At 48.9% G+C, this 20,751-nt stretch overlaps 1 protein-coding gene across 2 annotated transcripts in view; it reads left to right on the top strand.

Annotated features, from left to right (window-relative positions):
• The window catches only part of LOC144109429 (solute carrier family 4 member 11-like), a 79,495-nt gene that overhangs the window by 39,894 nt on the left and 18,850 nt on the right, over positions 1–20,751 (top strand). The window contains exons 4-7 of one of the 2 annotated variants that reach the window (XM_077642223.1): positions 3,196–3,265; positions 10,371–10,455; positions 15,855–16,176; positions 20,348–20,371. In XM_077642223.1, the coding sequence (XP_077498349.1) occupies positions 3,196–3,265; positions 10,371–10,455; positions 15,855–16,176; positions 20,348–20,371 (501 nt within the window). Of the gene's footprint in view, positions 1–3,195; positions 3,266–10,370; positions 10,456–15,854; positions 16,177–20,344; positions 20,372–20,751 lie in introns of both variants that reach the window. The other variant, XM_077642222.1, reaches the window with a different exon arrangement.

The raw sequence follows: 20,751 nt of genomic DNA, 5'->3' as shown, positions 1-20,751 counted from the left end.
GGTATCCATAGGGGTGTTTTTCCTCTATTCGCCTCTTAGGGAATTATATATCCAACAAACTTGAGGCGCAGTTTGTTTGCCAGGTATGTGAGTCGCGCCCATTTTAATGCGTACGCTAAACTTTTAATTCACGAGAACTGCGTGTTTCAATATCATCACATGCGCAGATATAGTGTGTCCATAGGGAAAAACTTAGCGTGGCTTATACAGCGCGCGGTAATTTTAATTTCGAAGAGAGCGCGCGAGAGCTCCCCTCAGAGCACCTGGCCGTTCGAGGGCAAACGTCAGTATGACGCCAGCAATTTCCGCCGTGACGTCTAGCGAGGAGCGCTGACGTCAGCCGTCGGCGACCTCCCAGCCTGGCGCCTCGCCAAGAACTCCGGCAGAGCGGCCGGGACGTGAGGGAGGCAATAGTAGTTTGAGAGGGCCTGAGATCAGCGCCTCTGTGTTGCGCTCTGCTACAGGCGGAGGCGTTGTCTAGTAAGCTTGCTGTTCTTCCGTTCTTCGTAATCAAAAGAGCAACTCGCCGCAATACGCAACGACGGAATTAATTTTTCCTCCAGTGTTGGAACAAAGGAGACTTTTATACCGCGATTAGGGGATGAATAGACGCACCCGCTGCAGTAAAACTAACTAAACTAGTTATAATAAACTGCAATCTAACACCAAACATTTTAACTTTAACCCAACGTTTCGAAGCCGACTCGGCTCCTTCATCAGGGGTGACTGAGGGCAGTAGCTAGCGTCTTTTAAGTACGAAAGGGGGGGGGGGGGTGAAAAGAACGACAGCTGTGTCGCGAAAGGTGCGGGGGAAGTGGAGGGGGTTTAGGCTGTTAGTCACTGCAGGGATGGGCTGAATGGCGACTTTCTGTTTTCCGTTGAGTTGAAGAGCGAAGTCCCTGGGCATATACTGGGGGCAGGTTTCCTTTTGTGGGGTTGGTATGGTTCGGGGTGGTTTAGATATGCCAGGATTCCAGAAGGAGCCTTTGGTGGTAATTTCTTTCGGTTCCGACCAACCAGACAGGCAAATATGTCAAAATGTTTAGTTTTCAAACTAAACTAGAGAACTTAGCCCTAGAGTACTGCTTCAAGAGGGCACGCCATGTATCAAGCGCCACCGTTTATTGTAGCACATTCACAATATCCGTCGGCAATTCTCTTGTTATCCGTTCTCTATACCCACCCCCCTTCCTTCTTTTTTATTTCTGGAAAATCCGACGCCCAGGTAATAACAGATTTTGACTACCGCTGTGCGGTGCGCTGGTTTTCTTTGTTTGTTGAGCCCGTTGGTTGGCGTCTTATAGATTTGTTTCGGTCGCCTGGCGACGGAGTTGACGAGGAAAGATGGCACAGGTTGCCGCTTCAAAGGAAGAGGGCTCCAAACCTCTCCTCCGATTGGCGGGCTTTGTGCGAGAAATAAAAATGGAACACTAAAGGAAAGAAAGCAAAGGGTAGTCCGACAAAAGCCGTCGACTCGCGACAGCTAGAGGCTATTCGTCGACGCCCAACAACTGCAGGGTACAACCCCTCGACTGTTGTAAGAGCGAGATAGCGGCGCTGCAGGCCGGGACAACTTGAAGTGGACCAACATTGTCTGGAAAGTTTTCTGAGGCCTCTTAGACTTACACGACGTACGCGGGTGTGTAGTTAGAAAGAGGATCGCCTTCACCATTCTTTTTTCTTTATTTTGTTACTCCACATCCGCTTATCGCGAGCGCCGAGATAGATGTGGAGATTGTAAATCAATTTCCGAAATTTCCGAAAGTAATGCGTCTGCAAAGTCTCCGTTAAGTTGATCAACCGCTGCGTTTCGACGCTTTAGAAATTGCTTCCGCAATGTGATGAAATGTCGTTATATAATATTTTCTGTATATTCGGGAAATGTTTTTAGCCGCCGCGGTGGCTCAGTGGTTATGCCGCTCTGCTGCTGACCCGAAAGATTGCGGGTTCGATCCCGGCCGCGGCAGTCGAATTTCGATGGATGCGAAATTTTAGAGGCCCGTTTACTGTGCGATGTCGGTGCACGTTAAGGAACCCCAGGTGGTCGAAATTTCCGGAGCCCTTCACTACGGTGTCCCTCAAAGCCCAAGTCGCTTTGGGACGTTATACCACAATAAGCCAACAAGCCAGAAATGCTTAGTAAATAAAGGTCATGAACTTCAAAACATTTATTCCGTTCAGCGAAAGGCATCAAGCTAGATCCTTCCGCTGAATTCTTTTAGTCCATGATATCCTCGTTAGAAACCTCTTTTTATTGCAAGAAAAAAAAAATAAGACTGCCGACTTCTTTTTTTCTTTTGCAGTAACTCTTGCTATTAATGCCGCATAAACTAGAACTACCGGCATGCTTTGCGCCGATCTTCACCGCCTTGTACACGCAATAATGCTGACGGAGCACTTGGACTTGAATATCTCGCCACATTGGGGAGCACGAGAATTCTAATAAAGTAAATATTTTATTACTGCCATTGCTTCAAAGTATCCAGTTTTAACGGGCCTACAAAATGTCGACATCAAAACGCTCACCGTGAAGTTTTAGTTAACTAGGAGAGTTGATAACGACACGTATGTTCTCACTTCGTGTCTGATTGGGCGTACCCAACTTATGTGCTAAAACGGCTTTCGTGTACTGTTCGTTGCTTCATTTTCGAAGATCTTCAAATCAAATTTCGCACACCCTGCATAACACAGCATCTTTTCTGTTGCTAACGGCTGTTCGGGTACGAAAATTATGCCATGAAATCCAGACATGACCACCATCATGTTTACGTTGGAGTGCAAGATAAAGGAAGGAGGGCTACAGTTATGGACGTCAGCGGAGAGTGCTGTTTGTGTAAGGGAGTTCTTTTCTTTTCTTGCGGTGAAGACAGTGATGAGAGTAATGCGTGTGTCAACCTCAAAGCCACTGTATTGCCACTCCCTAGCACATTGCATGAGTAGCTCCGTCGGCAGTGATTCCGGGCAACCCAATAAATAATACACCATCCATCAGGTGCCGCCGTGGCTTCGAGCGTTCAAATTCGTCGCGACACCATCGCCTGCGAAGTAAACTGCTCTTCTTCAAGAGAAGGGTACTTGCATATCTGAACACACACTAACACTTAACCTGTTACGCAATTGCTATTGCATAAAATAATACAGCCTTCTCAATGAAGCCATACGATGGTTTTAATTCTTTCTCTCTCGCCTGTGCAGGTGCTTGACGGACGAGAACAGATGGCGACCCTAGCGGAAGCGAAGGAATCGCTTTTCACTCACGAACAAGGTAAGCATGCTTGCGAATTCGAACACCAGACGCGGTGTGGCAGAGATGTTCAGGAAGCTTATAAGACGGTCGCCAATCAACCACCGCCGTATAAAGCTACGCTGGACTCCGAGACAGCCATGACTGTTTCCCTTGCACCATATCCGGATGCGGCCGCAGCGGTGTCTCAGTGGTTATGGCGCTCGGCTGCTGACCCGAAAGACGCGGGTTCGGTCCCGGCCGCGGCGGTCGAATTTCGATGAAGGCGAAATTCTAGAGGCTCGCGTACTGTGCGATGTCAGTGCACGTTAAAGAACCCCAGGTGGTCGAAATTTCCGGAGCCCTTCACTACGGCGTCCCTCATAGCCTGAGTCGCTTTGGGACGTTAAACCTCCATAAACCGAACCAATATCCGGCTGCGGTATTTCCAGCGTTCGGAAGCGTATAGCTCAAGGGAACCCAGTAAATACTAACAAAGAAATAAAAGTTATTGGTGAGAAAAAAGTATGCAGGCGTTTTTGTGTGTATGTGTGTGTGTATGTGTGTGAGAGAGGGAGAGGGGGAACTATATTCCAGTCAATCCTCCTTGCCTTCGAGGGTAGGTCCAGCGCTGACTGTGACGCCGCTTGTGGCCGGACAAGGCGGGGGAAATAGATGCGTGACGGACGGACGGTTGGAGGGTAATGGCGCATTCCCCTGCAATCTGATAGAGATCCTGGGGGTCTGCGCAAACGCTAATGTGCTGTGAGGTGACATGTGCGAGCAAGAGGATTGAAGAAAGACACGAGGTCCGGGAAAATAGTGTTGTTTTTTTTTTTCGATGACAGTCAGTTATTTTCACCCCATGCGGCGGCTTGAAGACCGCGGCGAAAGCAGTGTTGTGGCGCCGATTGGGTCGATGGCAGAACGGAGAAAGAGTGGAAATGGAATAGGACTGGGAATGAAAAATTGTCACCGTGACCAAGGATAGCGATCTGTATATTTTTTCCCCTGTTCATTATGTTGTTTTGCATCTCTGTCATTGATGGATCCAACCTTTGAAACCGGAGCAGGCGAAATGCAATGCCTTTTGGCTGTCGTCACAAGTGAATCTCGTGACGTCACAAGTGGCGTCTGGAAATTATAGAAAGACAAAGGGATGAACCGGAAAATGAACCATTAGAAAATGTGGCTCGTGCTACGCATACACGTAACACCTCGCACGTAGTACGCCTCTGTAAGAATCAGTCGGCGGCGCGGCTTAGTCGCTTCCATGCGCCAACTGTCAGAGGACGCCTGGTGTCAAGACAACGCAAGATCTAGGAGTTGTCGCCACAGGCGACTCTCATGCTCGTCGTCGACTGCTAGGTGCTAGGCAACAGAATTTTATTGGAACAAAACTTTACAGGATGGCTTTGAATGTCCCTTTAAGGTATGTCGATCGCCTTTCTAAAGCTGGAACTGACCACGATGCGGCTATAGAAATGGCATTAATAAGTGGATCAACATTCTTTTGCGAGCTGGCCGCCAATCATGGAAGCCATCTCTCGCTAGAACACCTCACACGGATGTTTAACACATTCTGGCGAACGGTGCTGACTTAGATAAGGAACAACGCTGCTCGACATATGCACCCACACTTGGTGAACCGCCGAAAACAACGTATACGTAACACACCTGCCGACGGCGGCCCTCATATTTTGGTCCTTCCTGTACGCGCGGCATTTTTTTTCTTTTCTTGCCCACCTCGCTTCCTTCCCTTATTCAACGTGCCTGGTTTGACCTTTTCGCAGCGCCCTCCCCTGCAATCGCCAAACCTCGCACGCACGTTTGGAGAACTTCCGAAAGGTCAAACCTGTGAGCCCTGCGGTTATAGCGGCCAAGAAGAGCGACTCGAATGTTTCGGCGCGCGCCGACTCGCTCGCAGGTGATTCGGCAGTGGTTGTGGTCGCTCCTACTCTGAGCGTAGGCCGTTCAGCGTTGGGCGTTGCCCTCGGAACGAGCGGTAACGACAACGCGAAAAAAGAAAATTTGTCATGAGACCGAGCGCGTTCTGGTTCCTTTGTCAGCTGAATGCTGGTCGCTTTTAATGCGAAGGTTTCTTGGTTCATGAGTGGCGTGCAGTCGTACAGCTATCAGCCAAAAGTGCAGTCGTAGCGCCATCATGCGTCACCCACTGAAACCGCCCCTCAAAATGTACTGCGCTGGTGCAGCAGATGGCGCGCGCGTAGGTGAGGTTGCGGATGCGTATGAGGGAGGAAGAACGCGCAGTAAGAGAAATGATTTCGCATTACTGCACCAAAGCAGGCTTAAGTGCATCCCTGGAATTATTTCACCTGTTCTTCCCTCAAAACGGGGAGGCAGGCCGACGGCCGCGGCTTGTGCGTTTTCCGCCTCATTATACTGAAATTGTTCCAGCTTTGTGCAGCGTGGCGCTGGGCTCAGCGAGTCGCAGTATGCATTCACGGAGCTTCACGCAGCTGGAAGTACTTTTTTCGATTAGCCGGCGCCCAAGCACTCACCAGTCTGGAAAACTGAGGCTATTCCAATGTAATTAGGGGAATACTCTGAAATGAGGTAGATTTGAAACATACGCAACATTTCTGGACAAAAGCCATTGCTGGACAAATGGATCATTCCCTTCACAATTTCCATAACAGTATCTTACAATTTTTCAGTTTTCAAAACTTTTGACTGAGAATGATGGACGTGAATGATTCAATTACTCATAATTCACCTGGGCATTGCCAAATACGGCTGCAAAGGAAAGCTATGCAGCTTTCTTTGAAAAAAAAAATAGCTGCGGTTTAACTACTGCTGAACCTGGTTATAGAGCGAAAGCTGTGGTGTATCGGGCAACTATAGAAGCGGCTTGGCGTCTGTAACGTTGAGTGCGTTCCGCACACTGGATAGGCCGCGCGCCCACCCTGCCACACTGGCAGGTGGCAGTTAAATTAACGTTGATCGCGAGAGGTTGGTCACGCAATGAACGCTGCGGCCTATATATCCCCCCCCCCCCCAGACTGACGTCACAATGGCAGTTTTCATCGCGCGACATCACGCGGTTGTCACGTGACTATTCTACCGCCCTCTACCGGCGAATCGAAAGGTCAAAGGTCAAGTGGTACTTGCGACACCACGGTGAACCACGTAAGGTAAGGCCTATAGCCAAACTTGACTTCTGGTTCCCTTGAAGGTCAACCGGCAATGCAGGGCGAAATCGGCTTTACCTAGCTCAGTGAAGCTTTCGCTTCAAAAGTTGAAAAATTCTTCCGCTTGTTGCCACAGGGCCTGCCCCTTGGTGAACGGTGGTTCCTAATTCGATCCTCCGAATCAGTACAAATCTTCCTTCAACAACAAAGTTCCTTTGGAAACTGTATAGCTTTCTTTTAAAGCGAAAGCTTTGCTGGCCGCAAGTTGAGCAGCTTCGCGTGATTCCTGGAGAGCCGTGCTGCGCATGCGCGAGGAGCAGTGACGACACACGGCGCATTTCTCTCGCTCCCTAGTCACAACTGCGCATGTATCGCTAGTAGCACCGAGCCACAGGTGTTCCGCCGCTGCGCAGCGCCGCGCCTTTCCTCAAAATGCAACTTAATAATAATAATTGGTTTTTGGGGAAAGGAAATGCGCAGTAACTATCTCACATATCTCGGTGGACACCTGAACCACGCCGTAAGGGAAGGGATAATGGAGGGAGTGAAAGAAATTTTCAGGATTCTTTTCTTTCCATCCTTCCTTTATCCCTTCTTTTACGACGCGGTTCGGGTGTCCACCGAGATATGTGAGACGGTTACTGTGCTTTGCGCGCTCGCCGCACCATCTGACATGGTCACACCCCGCGGCTTGCCGCCGCCGCCGTTTGGTATGACGTCACATCGCGTTCCTTGTTGCGCTCGCCTCCACTCACTTCGCCAGCTGCGTCGCATGCCTGATAACATGTCGGAGGATTGAAAAGGAGAGCTCGCGTGCGCCGCAACCACAGTTGTGTCGTCTTTAATGCGACAACTACATAGCTAGACAACCAGACTAACCTGGACTTGCGATCAAGATTAACCAAGGCTAACCATGCTATGCCTTAGATTTCGCTGCGTATATCCTGGCATAGCCGAGCTAAGCCACGGCCAATTTTTTTAGCCTCGTGATTGATCTTTGTATGCTAATGAATAAATAGTCCCTCATTTCAGGACATATGCGGTACCCCGTACACATTAAAGTCGTTAGTCCTTCTCACGTACGTCATGAGACGCGAGCTCTAGCTTCTGCCACGATGCGTGGTTTTAGTTGTGCGGACTGCAGCGGTCGTAAACCCAAACTGCCGTGTTTGCTCTTGCGAGTGCCGCAGGGAAATCGATGAAAGCAGGAGACAGGTGGTAGAGGGCGGAACGTGGGATGCGGGGGTGATGCATGGCATTCGCTAATTGAACCGCGTTCATTCACACCGCGACGCCTACGCCCTGTGTACGGAGTAAAAACAGCAGCTCTGTGGTTCGCACCTCGTATTTGCTCTGCAGCGTTCCTGTAGGCTTCGCTACCACCATTGAAGCCCACGCGCGGCTTGTTCCCTGACTCTAGCAAAGAGACTCTTAGGAAGAGAAAGGGGAGGTTGATAGGAGGGGAGAGGCGCGGTAACTGCCTCCCTCCAGATGGACGCCTCAGCCAAGCTGCGGTGGAAGCAATGGAGGAGGTGGAAGGGAGGTTTGTGCAGAGTAACGCAGTGCAGCGCAATAAGTGCAAAGAGCTTCCGTGGGTGGGCGCGTGCGAAGCAGCATCGATCAGGGCAGCTTTTAGTTCTCTTTTCTTTTCCCTCTCAGCATTCTGTCCCATGCCAAGGCGTCGAAATTTGTTTTCTATGAGTACGCACTGCTGGCTACGTTTAATAATAATAATAATTGGTTTTGGGGGAAAGGAAGGAGCGCAGTATCTGTCTCATATATCGTTGGACACCTGAACCGCGCCGTAAGGGAAGGGATAAAGAAGGGAGTGAAAGAAGAAAGGAAGAAAGAGGTGCTGTAGTGGAGGGAACCGGAATAATTTCGGCCACCTGGGGATCTTTAACGTGCACTGACATCGCACAGCACACAGGCGCCTTAGCGTTTTTCCTCCCTAAAATGCAGCCGCCGCGGTCGGGTTCGAACCCGGGCACTCCGGATCAGCAGCCGAGCGCCCTAACCACTGAGCCACCGCGGCGGGTGCTGGCTACGTTTATGTTACCACAAGGTTGCACATGACTGTGAGTGCATTGGGGAACTGCGCTGCTTGGAATGAATGAATGAATGAATTTCTTCTTTCACTCCCTCCTTTATCCCTTCCCCCTACGGCGCGATTCAGGTGTCCAACGATATATGAGACAGATACTGCGCCATTTCCTTTCCTCAAAAACCAATTATTGTTATAATGAATGAATGAATGAATGAATGAATGAATGACATGCCAACACCACGATATGGTAAATAATTAATTCATTAATCCTAAACAACGCCGTTACCTAATGCACTCATAATCATGTGGGAACCTTCTTGCAATATTACCGTAGCGAACAGTGTTGTCAGAAGTTTCTTGGTATAGTACGGTTTGATATGGTGTGGAGCGGTATATTTTTATTTGGTATGGTATGGTATGGCCTAGTGTAACTTGGTGAGGGATTGTTTGGAGTGGTGTGGTAGGTGTGATAAATTATGGTGATAGGTGTGATGATAGGTGTGATAAATTTCCCAATGAGTTGAGCTGTCTTCGCTGCTACCGGTCGACAGATGACACTATAGTTGTTGATGCCCAGGAAAGGTAGGAATGAGAGCGGTTGCCAAGCGCTGTGAAGGCGCTGTTGTCGACCGTTGTTGTCGGCTTAGTGCGTGTCTGCGCAGTCATGACAAAATATGGATGATGATTTCTGACTAAAAATCGGTGAGGGAAATGGTAGCCTTTGGATGCCTCGCAAACAGGCTGCAGGTAAACCAGTTATGGCCGTCTCACTACGTAGAGCTTCCAGATGGCTGTAAATTAAGCAGGACCTCAGCCGCTCGACTGAATAACTGTTGAGGTCAGAGGCCAGGTGAGCAGAGATGGCAATTTTTAACACTTATCTTGCTGGTTCATTCTTGCGTATTTTCACGAACTTTCAGTTGGACCTTTCATCATAAAGCTGACAAGAAACATTCCTCACTTATCTGTCCTCACGTGACAGACGGTCAACAACCAGTATCACAGGGGCAGGCGCTCCAAATATATTCACAACGCACGCTTCTAAGTTAAGTTAAATTAAGTCGTTAAGGAGTCGCCTTGCGCCTATCGCCTCATCCATGGTTTCGCAGAACTCGCAAAATTCGCAAAAGCGCTTTATGCTTACAGCAGCTAACGCTAACGTTTCAGATGCAAACTTCAGTGCTTCGATCGAATCCGCCATTCAGCATAGCTTCTAATCAGGTCAAGTGCTACCGACTACAAGAGGGCTAGTTAAGGCAAGAGATGATAATGAACGGGTACCACAGAAGAAAAAAAAATCTGAAGTGAGGCGTTAGGAACTGACACAGTAGCCATCCATTAGCTAATTGCAACTAACGTTAGTATAGTCAGCTTCGTACTGCAGGCGATGAGAGGTTCACCCTAGTGGCTTACGAGAGCCACCTTACTTCCTTGCATGGCTGCGAATAACAATTAACGGATGTGCACGAGGACGGAGATTGTTTAACACCAGGAATCACTGGAACTACTCTATTTTAATAATGCAAACCGTCTCTGATATATCGATCTGGTCCTCCTGGTGTATTTAAATGAGAGCTATAAAACAAGGAAGGTCCGATATGGGAACGCTTGAGTGTTCAATTTTTGCTGCGCAACATAGGAGCGCACATAGTCGTAATGCGTGTATTTGTACGTGTTCAAAGAACTTTTCCCAAGAGGTACAAATGCTATCGATCATTCAATCAACCAATCGACCGGTTTATTCAAAATCAAAAGATGCTGAGAGCTCCGACGAGTCAGCCAAGAGTCTTTTGCGTTCTTCATTCCGTGTCCTAGTCCGTTTATGTCACGCCTTTTGGAAGCTTGTACTTTGATCTGTTGAGCCAGACCACCCGCCAGGCGACTTCAGCGCCATCTACATTTGGTGATTGTTTCCACCCGTTCACTGTGTCTTCTCTTTCTCTCGCAGTGCACCTACTCTCGAGGACGATCCAGGGAACGTGTATGCGAGAGGGGGGAGGCTTCGACTACGACCAATCCTGGATTTGCGCCCTGTGAGCAAGCCGTTTTCAGCTGTTCCGGACCGGGGACTCACGCGTGCACTGATGCGCTATAGAACAAGGCGTCGAACGGTTTAAATCTTATGACACGCAACCTGTGCTTGCGACAGAAGGACTTAGTTTGCACGCCTGTGCCCCCCTTGTTAAGACCATGGCGAATACGTCGTTAAAACAACGTCTGTGCGCCGTTCTTTCTGCTTGAACGACAACTGTAGAGGTCTTGGAATTCGACGAGCTTAACGGCGTCGAATGTGTGAAACTTGCAGGTAAAGCGTGCGAAGTCCTTTTGGGCTAGCTTTTGAAATGGTGACGTAATCACCAATTAAAATCGCGACGGCCTTCAAGCTTTTCCGCAGCGCACAGCACCAACTGGAGGGCGCGTGATGACGTCATCTGCGGTACCGCTACCTTTAAAACGCATAAATGCTTGCTTTGAAAGAAGAAAATCAACGCTGCCGAAAGCAAAAACCGCCGAGCACTGTTCAGCAGCGTCAACAGCGCGCTGCCGGGTGTGGTTGACGGCAGCGGAAATCGGAAATCCTACAGTCCCTTACGTCACACTGAGCTTCTCCGCAATGCTCCAGTGCTGTGAGGAGAAGACAAAACTTTAATCGTCGAATACGTCGTTATTTTAGATGCTGGCACAAAAAAAAAAAAAAATCGGCATGCATTCCCTAAAGCGTATATTGATTTAAATCCTTGAATATCGCGCAATTGTCAAAAAGTGGTGCAGCCACCCTTTAAGCCTTGCAGCCTCAAACATGCCTCTGTAGCTAATGCACGAGTTGCAGAGCAGAGGCTTATGCGCTATTATTTACGTAATAGAGTCAAATACAACATCAACAAGTGAAACGAAACGCAAACTCCAACACTGGAAGATTTTACATTATGAAGGAAGAGTAACTGAGCGGTTGATTTCCGCATCAAAGGTGTAAAGACTGCTCCTTGGCCGTGTTAATAGGCCACGATTGCATTTCCTCTCCAGCCATTAATATTTTTAATTGTTTGTGCTCGCGTTTCAGTTGTCTTGTTCCAATTTCAATTCGGACGCTGATGTAACAGGTTTGCACAAAAGTCCTCAGGACACATTACTTGCTTTTCAGTCGCGTAGTGGAGCGCTTACAAAACCTTTCAAGCTCAGAATCTCTCTAAGGTGACAACCCTTTTCCTGACCTTTCAAGACCATTTGTTCTCAAAAGATGTCGCAAGGTCTCTTTCATACGGCGCAGAACCAAACCATGCGGACTGACTGCTTTTGACCAAAGCTGCATAATATTTGCTACGTGCACACGCAGTGTTCTACTCGTGGCCTGTGGTGCCGTCTTCACATGTGGCGCCATCCCACTGGCGCCCATGAGAAGGAAATAACTAGAAAAATAAGAGTGGCGTGGAGCGCATATGACAGGTTCCGTTATATAACTAATGGCAGCTTACTAGTATTCCTCAAGACAAAAGCATACTATAACAGCTGTGTTTTACCAGTGCTCACCTACGGGGCAGAAACGTGGAGGCTAAAGAAAAAGGTTCAGCTTAAGTTAAGGACAGCACAGCGAGCCATGGAAAGGATAATGACAGGTGTAACGTTAAGAGACCGGAAGCGGGCAGAGTGGGTGAGGGAGCAGGTTAATGTCATCCTAGTCGAAATCAAGAGGAAGAAATGGGCTTGGGCAGGGCATGTACTGCGAAATCAGGATAACCGCTGGTCCTTTAAGGGTAACAGAGTGGATTCCAAGAGAAAGTAAGCGTAGCAGGGGGCGGCAGAAGGTTAGGTGGGAGGATGAGATTAAGAAGTTTGCGGGCATACGGTGCGCGCAGCTGGCAGAAGGACAGGGTTAATTGGAGAGACATGGGAGAGGGTTTTGCCCTGCAGTGGGCGTAGTCAGGCTGATGATGATGATGATGAACCCCTAATGGTCCAGAAGGCACATTACATGGGGGGGGGGGGGGAGGTACAAGACTAGCCGGCGGTCAGCATACATATGAAAGGACAACTAATTAAAAAACTGAGCATGTGAGAGGCATTTGCCCTGCAGCGTACAGTCTTTGTCAAAAGTAACCAGGCTGGCGCGAACGGCCCGGGAGCGGGAGCGCGGTCGTGAGGTGGCACTGCGTTCGCCGCCGCTTCCGTACGCGCCTGCCTGGTTACTTTTGAGAAAGACTGTACTTGAGCTGCTGCTTGTGATGATGATAGCACTCGAGGACTGGCGTGCAAACGAACACAAATGAAACGTGACCACTACGCAACACGCGTTGCCTCGACTTCTCAGATACCGTGTCTGATGCTCTTGGTTTGGACTACACTTTAACTATGCATTGCCTTTAAAAAATGAAATAAGAAACATCACTCAGGTAGGAAACGCCAACGAGAGAAGAATTTTGCCCTGCCAGCCTGCAACTGGACTGGTAGTGACGCAGGCCTCCTCTAGCGGCCGTTGCGAAAAAGAAAACTTTTTTTCGTGCGATTCATATATACCGAAGGTAGGTTATAGTTCAGAATGCATCTCGTGTAGTGCAGCTGCTCACTAGCGAAGCTCTCTCAATTATGACGTCACTGAGCATGGCGTGCAACGTTCAAAGCAGCAGCGTGCAGAGCACAGGTGCAGGCACTCGCACGGGCGTCCGTTGGCGTGACGTCTGGTTACGCTTCGATTCGCAATCAGCTTCGACTTTCGCAAGTCCTCTCACCCGCAGAGGGGCGTATGTAGGCAATGGGCTTTGCGCAAACAAGACGCGCCAAGTAACGCGTGGATGCGCACTGCTCCGCTTTCAGTTATGCGCGAATGTAGTTTTTGTTGCAACCTTACTTTCGCGGTCATCGCGTGACAGAACTTTTTCGCGCGCGTTTCCAGTTCGCCCTTGTGCGATTATGGCTCGTTACAACCAACTAGATCAAACTAAAGTATTTCTACCGTCATGTCTTTACCTTTTCATTAACGCGGGTAATGCCTGACTCGAATTTTCGCTGTGCGGGACGAGCGCTTCACTCCTGGATACCCGAAGACAGCTTGGATTGACTTGCGGAGGATTTAAGACATACTCGCATAAAAAAAACGCAACGGTTACTCCTGCCTAACGCGAGGTTCAGCGATAGCTTTTCCCAGCGGGGTATATAGTATCGTTTTTTTTTCTTCTGTTCTGACAGAGTGCAAGTGGTATCACTAGCTTTCACTCCTTACCGGTGGTTAAGCACCACTCTGTGTGGCACGTAGCCATGGCGCTTTGCAGCGACGTTAGTGAACACTGACTAATCAGCGTGGCGCGTTGTGGTGACGTCATGTGTGACGTATCTGCGTGATGGCCAGTCAGAGTAACGTTGTGTTACACCGACGTCGTAGAAACGGGAAACGTTCCCTTAATAGCTACAGCTGTAAAAAATAGCTAAAAGTGTAAACGTTTCCTTAGTAGCTATAGCGCTCAACGAGGCCGATGTGGCAACGATAGCCCAGGGGTTTGCGTATCCATCTCCTGTGCGGGAGGTCCGGTGTTCGACCTCCGGTGTTTCCGCCGGGTATGCATCATCGGCTTTGTACTGGGTTCAAGATTTCTCCCGTCGCAGTGCTATAGGCTGGCCCGGGGGCAAATGCGTGGGACGATGGTTTTTTGACCTCAAAGCGAGCAAATCATAAACACATCAGCCATAATGTTCGGCGAAGTTGCCCTTGCGCCATTAAAATCACGTTACTTGCGTGGACGCGTCCATTTCGTTTAAGTCGAACTCGGCCACGTGTTCTTGTTTTCCAACGCGTTGATATTAACCCTCAAGCGTTCATAGCACAAGCGCAGTAATTTTCACTTCTCAACTACAATCACTGACGCGACAGCGAGGACGGTTTTGACCCGCTGTGATGTAACTGGAAAAACAAGTCAGCTGTTGTCACGCAGCGGTCACTTACATTTTATGGTCTCCAACCAATCAGTACAGATCCGAGTAGACAATCCCACTTTTTGGACACTTCAGAGTACGGGTTCAGCTCCACTCCACATGAAGGCCATTGACGTAATACGAGAGGCGCTTCATGTACAGTCCTTGTCAGAAATATTCAGCCCAAGGGGTTTGCTTCTAAGCCGTGTAGCTCGGCTTTTAAGCACATTTGACAGTCCTAAGCTTTGGGAGGGTCGAGGCCTTAAGTTCTTCCCGGCTTCGTGAGATTTGGATCCCTGAGTATGCAAGAGGAGGCGCGCTGCAGGGCTCAGAAGCAGACCGCTTGGGCTGTATTCTTTCGACAAAGACTGTACACCAGCAAAGAGACCGTAAGATTGAGCCTAAAGAGGTTGGCCTCCGCCCCGCACCACTGCCTTGCATTTACAGCTTGTTTTCTTATTCGTAATACTAGCTTTGCAAGGAGTGGTCCGAATGCGGGCGGAGTCATGGAGATTAGAACCACAGTCGCAGCGTCACTTATCCGAGGCTGCGTGGGGCTGTGTTGGGTGCATCGTGACCATCATGGCGCTCCGAGGCTCTCAAGCGGCAAAGCATTACATCGGCCGGAGGCAAATTTCTCTCGCGCGGTCTCTTTATTTCTGACGAAGAACGGGGACACGCGGTCTGAAAGAAACAATCCAAAGTAAGAATCGAATAGTTGTGGCTATCACTCCCCCTCAAATACCTCAGCGCGCAAATGGTGTCGGCAGTCGACACAACGCAGCCTTCGGCTTAAGAAAAGGTGTAAGCTTTTACAAAACGAGCTAACACTTGCCAAATAAATGATATTCCAAGGAAGTCTCTGTGGGTACCTTTTTTTTCTAAAAGACTCGCATTATGTAGCTAGTCGACCTCTTTCCATGATACTCTATTCACTAGAGAGTTAGTTTTAGGGGGAAGTGAAATTTAAAGTGCCCTGACACTTTTTTACTCCCTTTCCGGTGTATATGCGGTTTTAACACCGATTGTTGCCCGGATTGCAACTTACTCCGTTCCCGGCGGTGCAGATGCACGCTGGCGTCCCTGCAGAAGAGACACTTCTTTAGTCCCGTTCCGGTGTATATACGCTTTTCACTCCGAGTGTTGCCCGGAGTACACACTTACTCCGTTCTCGGCGGTGCAGGTGCACGCCTCCGTCCCTGCAGAAAAGGCACTTCTTTACTCCCTTTCCGGTGCATCTACGCTATTCCCTCCGAGTGTTGCCACCAATACACACTTACTCCGTTCCCGGCGGTGCAGGTGCACGCTTCCGTCCCTGCAGAACAGACACTTTTTTACTCCCTTTCCGGTGTATATACGCTTTTCACTCCGAGTGTTGCCCGGAGTACACACTTAATCCGTTCCCGGTGGTGCAGGTGCACGCTTCCGTCCCTGCAGAACAGACACTTTTTTACTCCCTTTCCGGTGTATATACGCTTTTCACTCCGAGTGTTGCCCGGAGTACACACTTAATCCGTTCCCGGTGGTGCAGGTGCGCGCTGCCGTCCCTGCAGAAGCGTCATGTGGCTGTGGCGCGGCTCAAGCACCCGGCCAACATGGGGCGCACCTGCCACGAGGTGCGCTTCTTCATCCTGGTGCTGACCCCGAGCAAGGAGAAGGGCACCAAGAACGCCCTGGAGACGGGCCGCACCTTCGCCACCATCTTCGCCGACATGGACTTCCGGCAGCGCCTCCTGGAGGTGCACTCCGAGGCCGAGTTCAAGAATGTGCTGCTCAAGCACGCCCAGGACCTGGCCGCCGAGCAGAGCAACCCGGCGCCCCTGCGGGGATCGCAGGCGCAGCTAGATTTCCCGGTAAGCGTGTGGCGACTGGGCGCTTTGGCACCGTTGCGGAGTATGTCGTGGTGTTTAGCATCATTACGGAGTTACGTCGGACGGTCACTCCCAGTATGGCAGCCCGCCAGAGTGCGCATGAGCAGGTGCAACGAGATTGCTGAGAAATTGCATGCTGAAGATGTGGTCGTAGTAAGTGCCCTGCGGAGACCAGACTCGTGGTGCACTTGTAGCCAACCGTAGGGAGACAGAGTTGATTCCAGGGCAATCGGAAGACAGTTTTATTCTGCAAATTAACAAACAATAATTTAACAGATAACATAACAGTGGCACTGGATGCGTGTCAGAACATTGCGCCATATGACTGCCCAAAGTCAGTGCCATCTTAACGACAAACTATGGTTCGCGGTTACTTGCATGCTTAGCAGGTGTATCGTTGTGAAGCTGAGCTTGACTCTAGTGCTGCAGGGCGTTAACGGTGGCGCATAAATCATCATCATCATCATCGTCAGCCTGACTACACCCACTGCAGGGCAAATGCCTCTCCCATGTCTCTCCAGTCAACCCTGTCCTTGTTTGCCACCCGCGGTACTTTTGTGGAGCGCGAAGCCCTCGTTCTTTCGGGCTCATCTATATTCTGTCCTTCTTTGCCAGCTGCGGCCACCGTGTCTCCGCAAACTTCTTTATCTCTTGCGCCCACGTAACTTTCTGCCGCCCCCTGCTACGCTTGCCTTCTCTTGGAATCCACTCCGTTACCCGTAAGGGCCAGAGCGGTTATCTTGCCTTCGCATTGCATGCCCCGCCCAAGCCCCTTTCTTCCTTTTGATTTCGACTAGGATGTCATTAACATCCGTTTGTTCCCTCACCCACTCTGCCCGCTTCCGGCCTCAAAAACGTTGCACCTATCATTTTTATTTCCATAGCATGCCGCGTTGTCCTTAACTTGAGCTGAACCCTTTTCGCTAGCCTCCACGTGAATGCACATTGCTTATTATAGCTGATGAAGCCTTAAGAGTAACAGAGTGGATTCAAGAGAAGGCAAGCATAACAGGGGGCTCCAGAAAGAGATAGGCGGATGAGAGTAAGAAGTTTTCGGGGATCGGGTGGCCGCAGCTGGCACAGGACAGGGTTAATTGGAGAGATATGGGAGAGGCCTTTGTCCTGCGGCGGGCCTTTGTCAGGTATGATGAGTATGATGAAAGCCTGGCTCAGAAGCCACTTTTGCACAGTCGCTCTTATATTCTCGAAACTACACATTAGCAAGGCAAAGCACAGACCATAATGTATTTAGGTACATTTAAACAATAGTTAATAGTACATCGCCCCTGCTCACTGCGGCTTCAGGCTTCGTTTCGGCGCAGATGAGTTATAGAAAGAGCAATTCACCTCTGTCATGATTCTCTCTCGCAATGAGCTATGCTCTAGTTAAATTCGAGCTAAGGGGATCGCATGCACCCACTAAGTGATCCCCGTTTGTCAAGGCCGTTTCCAGCAATTTAAAAGCGCCCTGAGCATAATTTTAACTAATTTTTGTTCATGGTAAAATCCATTATTTGTATCCTGGCTCTATATTGATCTTTTTCCGGCCTTTTGTTTTTCTACAGAGAACTTTGGATTGAAATTTTCTAGCCATTTGATTCAAACTCTTGACTTCATGATCGACAAGGACTTCGCGACCATCATTTCAAAGGGACTGGCGCCGTAGAGAAGCGTCATAGATCGGCGTTCATAAATATCGGTTCTAACATCATCGCAGTTTGCTTGTCAAAACTGCCAGTGGCGGTGGCTGCTATATTTCATTTTTCGACGCTTGCCATCTTATTGAAGCTGCATTTTCAGGGAGTCTAGCCTCTGTCATTAAATCAACTTCAGTTTTCCCTCCGTGCCTCATTAAAGCATTCAGGAACGTGTGGAAATACGCAGACTTGAGAAGACTTGAGAGTAGATTTTCCTAACTGTTGTTCACTGTGACATGTGCTGCTCGAAGTGCATTATTCGATTTCTATCGACACACTTTCCTCCACAACCCCGAGCGTCTGTGCGGCAGATTTTCGGCCGCGAGGTGGGATTTTGACGTGATAGATTTAAAGGCTTCGTTGTGCAGAAAATCCGGTGTCGGCGTTGCCGGCGGTTCGAACCCGACCGCGGCGGCTGCGTTTCGATGGAGACAAAACGCTAAGGCGCCCGTGTGCTGTGCGATGTCAGTGGACGTTAAATATTCCGCGGGTGGTCGAAATTATTCCGGAGCTCTCCACTACGGCACCTCTCTCTTCCTTCCTTCTTTCACCCCTTCCTTTATCCCTTCCCTTACGGCGCGGTTCAGGTGTCCGCCGATATATGAGACAGATACTGCTCTATTTCGTTTTCCCAAAAAACAATTATTATTATTATTATTATTATTATTATTATTATTATTATTATTATTATTATTATTATTATTATTATTATTATTATTATTATTATTATTATTATTATTGTCGGCGTTGTGAGCGAACAATCACGGGCATGACTCTGGCAGGTGGGCCACCTAGGTCACGTGACCTTGCGGCTTCATCACAACCTGCCCACCGGATAGTGAGCAAGCTGCCCACCGTGACAGGTGACAGCTAAATTAATGACTAGACGCCCGGGAAGACAAACCTGGGCCGCACAAGGCCCACCACTGGGGTCACCTGCCATCTCATTATGGTGGCGCATCGCTTAACTGCTGCACCACTGCGCCAGGAGCGGTATGAGGACTCCCAGACGGTCTATGCATGTAAAGTAGAGCATGACCAATTTTGCATAAGTGGGCATTAACCCATTAACTCTATCGCGTCATACCCTTAAGGTGGTGTCTAAGTGTCCCTTCCAATTCATTTTTTTTTCGTTCTCAAAAAGAAAGGCAGATGCGTCAATAAACCATAGTTCGCACTCAATGACAAGTAGCTACAAGTCCTGGAGTGCTTACAAAACGTGGGGTTGATTGCTGCCACCAGAGTGACGTGTTCTCTATTGTCGCAATGTTTTTGCGATTTGTGCTAGCTGAGCATGTTTCCGATCTTCTCCTTACACTGTTGTCATGGGCTGGCCCGTCTAATTCCCCTCTTGGTTAAAAGTTCATTTCTGAGTCCTTCCTGTTTTTCCTCTCTGGCCGTTGTGCTTTTTTCTTGCTGTTTTTGTTTAAAAACGAAAAAAAAGCAAGTTAAATTTTAACATCCCAGACTTTTTGAAGTGTGAGTCAATGCCCTAGTTACAAAAACTGCGTGAACATTTTTATTTCACTCTTCAGACAGTGCATGTAATGCTCTCCATGAGGCTCTTATAATTTTTTTCCAAAGTAACGAGCTCGCTGTACTCGTTACCGAAGCTGACAATCTGTTACTTGAATTGAAATTTAGTTTTTGAGGAAAAGAAATTACGCAGTAACTAATTGTTGTCCAAAGTAAAAAGTTCGACGTGCACGTTATCGAAGCTGGCAGCTTGCTACTTAGTTTGCCCCCTGTGCGAATGATTTCTAGGGTCATCTATTCTAGAGACAACAAAAGCACTGCATATTTATCCATACAGTTTCTCCCCGATGTCCAGAGCTCTGGAACGACAGCAATGTCATTTATTTCCTGAAACGAGGTTCGATGTCGGCTCCGGTCACGAGGACAATGAGCTCTTGAGAGTCACAGGTACTGTGTACAGTCGGGAGCAAAAATTATGTATACCGCGCAAGCTTCGACTAAACTGCATTGTGCCGCCACGCCACAGCCGAACCTGGTGTCGAGCAAGCTGAAAGGGGGCTGTTGTTATGTGCACGCATACCAGTTTCCTAGTTTTGGTTCGTTTCTGTTCATGGAGAAATTGTCGCAAATGTGCAGATTAGTCGAAGCTCGAGTGGTGTACACCGCATTTGCACCCCACAGTACACAGCATAAATTTTACATAAACGCAATTTACTGATGTTGTGCAACTGAAAGACTTTTGCCGCATCTTTCTATATTTATCAGAGAATAATCGATCCTATAGTAACTAATCACCCGATAACAAATAACACTCGGCCGAGACGTGAAGTCTCGGATTTTATTCACAAAACAATACTGGCTTCTTTGACCTGCATGGAGAGACGTCCTTGAGCAGCTTCCCCTTGCGGGGGCCACTCTCTCTCTCTCTCTTTCCTCCCTCTCTCCTCCCCCTCTCTCCCACATCTCTTCTGCTCCAGCAGCAGGCAGGCCGAAGAAAGCGTGAGGTGAGGGCGTAGGCGCAGGGATGCCACGTAGCACTGTAGAACGCAGTTATCGCCCAATTCGAACGCGGAACACACGGCAGAACTGGACCAACGCAGTTCATGGTGCACCCCAGAAGTGTTTGCCAATTTTGGCACGTACAACATTGTTTGTCGTGACAATGTTAAGCCGGCTACATTACTTGCTTCTAAACAGACCCGTCATCTTCCACGATGTAATCATGGTCAATGCCCCCCCCCCCTTTCCTTTTACCCATGAGTCAATATCAATCAAACATGTACAGTAAGCAACCCAACTGCATCCAGAAATCAACTACGGGGAGAATCACTGGACATATATAGCTTTCAGAACAGTTATAGCAACAAATAAACTTGTCTACTTC

This window comes from Amblyomma americanum, chromosome 11, assembly GCF_052857255.1.
Source record: "Amblyomma americanum isolate KBUSLIRL-KWMA chromosome 11, ASM5285725v1, whole genome shotgun sequence".
NCBI lineage: Eukaryota > Metazoa > Arthropoda > Arachnida > Ixodida > Ixodidae > Amblyomma > Amblyomma americanum.
This window is presented reverse-complemented; position numbering and strand designations above follow the sequence as displayed.